This window comes from Alexandromys fortis, unplaced genomic scaffold, assembly GCF_014885135.2.
Source record: "Alexandromys fortis isolate MF-2015 unplaced genomic scaffold, M_Fortis_MF-2015_v1.1 scaffold_11, whole genome shotgun sequence".
Taxonomy (NCBI): Eukaryota; Metazoa; Chordata; class Mammalia; order Rodentia; family Cricetidae; genus Alexandromys; species Alexandromys fortis.
The window spans coordinates 3,822,717-3,827,528 of record NW_026067912.1 but is presented as its reverse complement, the minus strand read 5'-3'; the positions used below and the strand labels follow the sequence as shown (position 1 = coordinate 3,827,528).

Below are 4,812 nucleotides of genomic sequence, written 5' to 3'. Positions count from 1 at the left end.
TTCTCTGTAGTTTTGGAGCCTGTCCTGGAACTTGTAGACCAGGCTGGTCTCGAACTCACAGAGATCCGCCTGCCTCTGCCTCCAGAGTGCTGGAATTAAAGGCGTGTGCCACCTCCACCCAGCAGCACACTCTTAAATAGCCTCATTAAAACAATAAAGGAACATCTCTGTGAGTCTGAGGCCAGCCTGGTCTACAAGAGCTAGTTACAGGACAGGCTCCAAAACTACAGAGAAACCATGCATGTGGTGGGGGAGATAATGTCAGGCAGTGGGGGGCACAGGGCTGTTTACACAGAGAAACCCTGTCTCGAAAAGCCAGAAAGAAAAAAAAAAAAAGACAATAAGCATGAAAATATAACAAACCTGACTCCAATCAGCCACAAAGTACACTTAACGCTACCACCGGCTCCAGGCCACGCCCATTACCCACTCAACACCTGTGTGTTCAGAGGCAGGCCATACTTACCACCAGACCCCAGCTTCAACCCATCCTTAGTTGCCAAACGGCTGCCCGGTTCTTCATTATCCTTATCAACAAAGATCAGAGTAGCCATCCTGGATTACTCTAGAGGACAGACTTACACATCAGAATAAGGAAGGCATGAAGAGATAAGCACCAACAGAGACCAAGATTGGCTAAGGGTACTTGTGTGCGCGCACACACACACACACACACACACACACACACACACACACACAAATTACAATTAAGCTGGCGAAGCCAACAGGCTTTATCCAGATCTTAACTCTTCACGCCAGGGTCAGAAATACTAAACTCCTAAAGAGAAGGCAGTTGAAGTTGGCACCCATCAAAACTGTGTCCGGGCTGTAATCTCAGCGCTAGGGAGGAGACAGAAGGACCAGATAATCAAGACTGGTCTCGGAGACGTAACAAGTTCGAGACCACAAGCTGTTTGAAACCCTGAAGAGGGAGGCGGGGAAGAAGGAAAATGAAAACAGCGTCGCCGCGGGTCGAGCAAGCCAAGAGTGCCCAGGGACGCGAGGCCGAATGAGGCTCAGGTCGACCCTGCTTCGGCCTCCAGTCTGCCCGCCCCCCACCCAACCTCACCCCAGCTCACCCGCGAAACCCTAACAGCCAGACTCACCCAAGACTGCACCACCAACGATCCCGGACACCGCGGTTTAAAACACAACTCGCGCCTCAATTGGTCCATCCGAGAGGAGGCGGGGCCTAGAGTCTGAGAGCCAATGAGAGCAACCGAAGTTTTCAGCCACCGCTCACCCCGCCACAGACACACACACACCCACTCACATCTGCCTCTCTCTCCCAGGAATTAAAAAACTACGATCTTACATTATCCAAAACTACTGATGGGCTTTTTGTTTTCCACGGTGTGGACCTGCGAGAAGGCACTGGCCCAATAACAAGAACATCTTGAAGCGTCACTTTACTTTAAACATTAAAAAAAAAAAATTATAACAGGGTTTCATGTGACCCAGGCTGTCCATGAACTAGCTATGTGGTGGATGACGGATGATGACTCCTGATCCTGCTTCCGGTCTCCCAAAAGCTGGGATTATTGTATGACCAGTCCTGGCTTACTTTTTATGTTTGTGGCTTGTTTAAGACAGTCTTTTACTGCGCAGCTTAGGTTTGTCTGGAACTCACTAGCCCAGAAATGCTGAAATCAGAGTAGAAAGAGTGGATTCTCTAGGAGACAGGCATACACGTTAGTTACTGGCTAGAAAGGCTAAAAAGCATCAATAGAGACCAAACTTCATCCAGAACACACGTGCACAAAATCTTAGAGTAAACTAGAGAATCCAAGAGGATTTTTCTAGACCTTAAATCTTCAGGCCAAAGTCAGAGGCCCTAAACTACCGAGAAGATGGTTTGGGTCTGCCCACATCAAAACAGTCTCCAAGGCTGGAGAGATGGCTCCAAGGCTGGAGTGATGGCTCAGCAATTAAGAGCACTTGCTGCCCTGGAACTCACTATGTAAACCAGGCTGGTCTTGAACTTACAGAGATCCACCTGCCTGTGTCTCCAAAGTAGTAGTTATTTCTGCTTATTTTTGAGTATTGTGGAAATTCGACGGGTTTGAAGACAAATGGAGGTCACTTGAGAACCCAGGTCTTCTGGTTGAAATAAGCACTGTTAATATCATTGGAACCTTTTCCTACCTACACCCTTTTTTTCTATGTGTGTTTGATGACAGTTAATGGGAGTAAAGATTCCTTAGTCTGTCTAAGCACTCTCTACAATGATGGGTCAGTTCCCATGTCAGTAGTGTTGTATGTATATTCCTGAGAACATTCTAAGGTTTCGTGATAGTAGGATATATGTCCTAGGATTTTCACCCACTCCCCCCTGCTGCTGGATATTTGGATTCTTTCCAAAGTGGCGGTGAAAGCCGTACGGTGCCACAAGAGACTCTGCTGTGTGAGTTCCATAGGACTAAAATAGCAACAATAGCAACAACAACAACAAAAAATAGCACAACGCCTTTAATCGCAGCACTCCAGGAGGCAGACACAGATCCCTATGAGTTCAAGGCCAGCCTGGTCTACAAACCAAGTTCCAGGACAGCTGGGGCTACAAGAGAAACCCCGTCTGGCACAATAACAAAAAGCAAATTTTCAAATCACTAACCAAATCCTGCATCTCACTGAGAGTCTTCCCCTCTCTCCAGACACATAGGGATTCCTTTGTTTTCTCAGAGCCAACAGATTCAGCTGAACCTCAGGGCACTGCATAAACGATGCTGTCTACCTAGACAGCAGCTGTCTGCCTGCTAATGGGACTCTTCAAAATGAAGAAACCTGGCGTAGCAACACAACACCTTTAATCCCACCCTTGGAAAGCTGAGGCAAGTGGATCTCTGTGAGTTCGAGGTCAGCCTGTTTTACACAGCTCCCGTAGCCTGCCAAGACTACATAGCGAGGCCTTGTCTCCAAAAGAAAAAGAAATATTCAAAGAGAAGTGGAGGATACACCTTGTTTTTCTCAAATGTTATAGGCAAAAACTTTGGTGCTGATAAAATTTAAGGAATGTATGTTTATTTTGAAAAGTTTCCCCCAAGTTTTTTTTTGGGGGGGGGCTATTTAACACTGTAAAATACAGGATTGTATTTCACATTTACAGTTAAGAATTTGCACTGGGATCCGTCTTTCTACACCTCCTTAATTCTGTTTCCAAGCAAGGTGATGGTCCTAATGAATATGTACCTTGAGTTCCCTTTAAATTCGTGCAACAAGTATTTACTCTACACCTGTTAAAAGCAGAGCACTATGCCAATCATGAAAAAGAAGAGTCTAACTCGAGGAGGAGGAGAATAAAGACGACACCCCGATCCCACCCCCACCCTTACTGTTCCTTCTCTGCCATGTTCCTTTTCTCCCCTTAATCTAATCTGTTTTCTACTTGTGTCTCCTTCTAAATTTTGCTGCTTCTTATTAAATTGCCAGCACACAAAAGTTTTGCTTTTGAAAAGAAATCTCTATAAATTCCCACAGCTTCCACATGGACACTCTAATTCCTTAAGTTTTCTCCCTTTGTCACTGACAGGAACCATTGCAGCTTTTCCAAGGTCCCACTGCAAGTGTAAATTATATAACCACCCTGTCTTTATTTTTTCTTTTTTTTTTTTTCTTTTTTTTATGGTTTTTCGAGACAGGGTTTCTCTGTGGCTTTGGAGCCTGTCCTGGAACAAGCTCTGTAGACCAGGCTGGTCTCGAACTCACAGAGATCCGCCTGCCTCTGCCTCTGCTGGGATTAAAGGCAATGGGCCACCACGGCCCGGCTCCACCCTGTCTTTAAAAGGCCATCATTGTCTTAATAATGATGTCCCTAGACGAGCTTTGTGATTCCGGTTTATTATTGGGGAACAATGTATCCTATTGGTTGGTAAACTACCCTCATGTAGAATACAGAGTTCTTAGCGAATACATGTTTCTCCTTTTACAAAAAGCACTCATTCAGAGATGACCTCTGCTTTCTTGGTACCTCTAGAATCTTCTTGAAAACTCAAGCCTAAGGAAAAATTCCTTCTTCTTGCCCAGAAAGTTCTATAATTCCTCTGAGGATGCACTCTTTGGCTTTGACTTGCCGAATTAAATCTTCACAATCTATAACTTCGGACCGTTCTCCTGAGGTGGGGATCTTAGCTATATTCATCTATATCTGAAGACAAATTCTTGTGAGGGAGAAGTGTAAATAACCACAAGGCAGCACAAAGAAAAATTTCCAGGGAATGACTCAGTAGTCAAGAGAGCTTGCTGTTCTTGCAAAGGATCCCGGGTTGGGTACTCAGCATCTATATATATGGTGGCTCCCGATATATACACACATACATACGTACACATTTCCAGTTCCGGAGGATCTGATCCCAATGAGGTACAAATTCAGGTAAACTCATACCCCTAAAAGAAACCCAATAATTAAAAAAAAAAGAAGGAAGAAAGAAAGGAAGAAAGAAAGATCCGCTAAAATCTCCTGTTTTCCAGTAGTTTGTTGAATAGTTTCTGTTTTATGGGGGACTATTTAAGTTTGTTTGGGACAGGATCTTATTATGTCACTAGCTTGGAATTCAAAGATCCTCCTGTGTCTCGGGGATTAAAGGCGTGAGCCATTACGCCTACCTTTTTGGTTTTTTCAGTAAATATTTTTTGCTAAAATTCTACTGTTCTACAAGTAGAACAGTGTTCCCTGCGCGGGGCACAAAGCTGCACTGCCACCGTCTTCCTGCAGGGTGCACAACGAACTACTTGCATGAACCGCCTGCTTCCTTAAAAAAAAAAAAAAAAATAGCCCTGGCCAAGCACTTGGGACTGCGCAAGTGCCGTTCTTCC

At 44.9% G+C, this 4,812-nt stretch overlaps 1 protein-coding gene across 3 annotated transcripts in view; it reads right to left on the bottom strand.

The window, feature by feature from the left end:
- The window catches only part of Pttg1 (PTTG1 regulator of sister chromatid separation, securin), an 8,033-nt gene extending 6,855 nt beyond the window's left edge, over window positions 1-1,178 (bottom strand). Inside the window, exons 1-2 of one of the 3 annotated variants that reach the window (XM_050138746.1) lie at window positions 1,107-1,178; window positions 467-565 (exon numbers count right to left, since the gene is read on the bottom strand). In XM_050138746.1, the coding sequence (XP_049994703.1) occupies window positions 467-554 (88 nt within the window). In that variant the 5' untranslated portion in view covers window positions 555-565; window positions 1,107-1,178. The other 2 variants (XM_050138747.1, XM_050138745.1) reach the window with 2 other exon arrangements.
- Window positions 1,179-4,812: the final 3,634 nt, after the last annotated feature.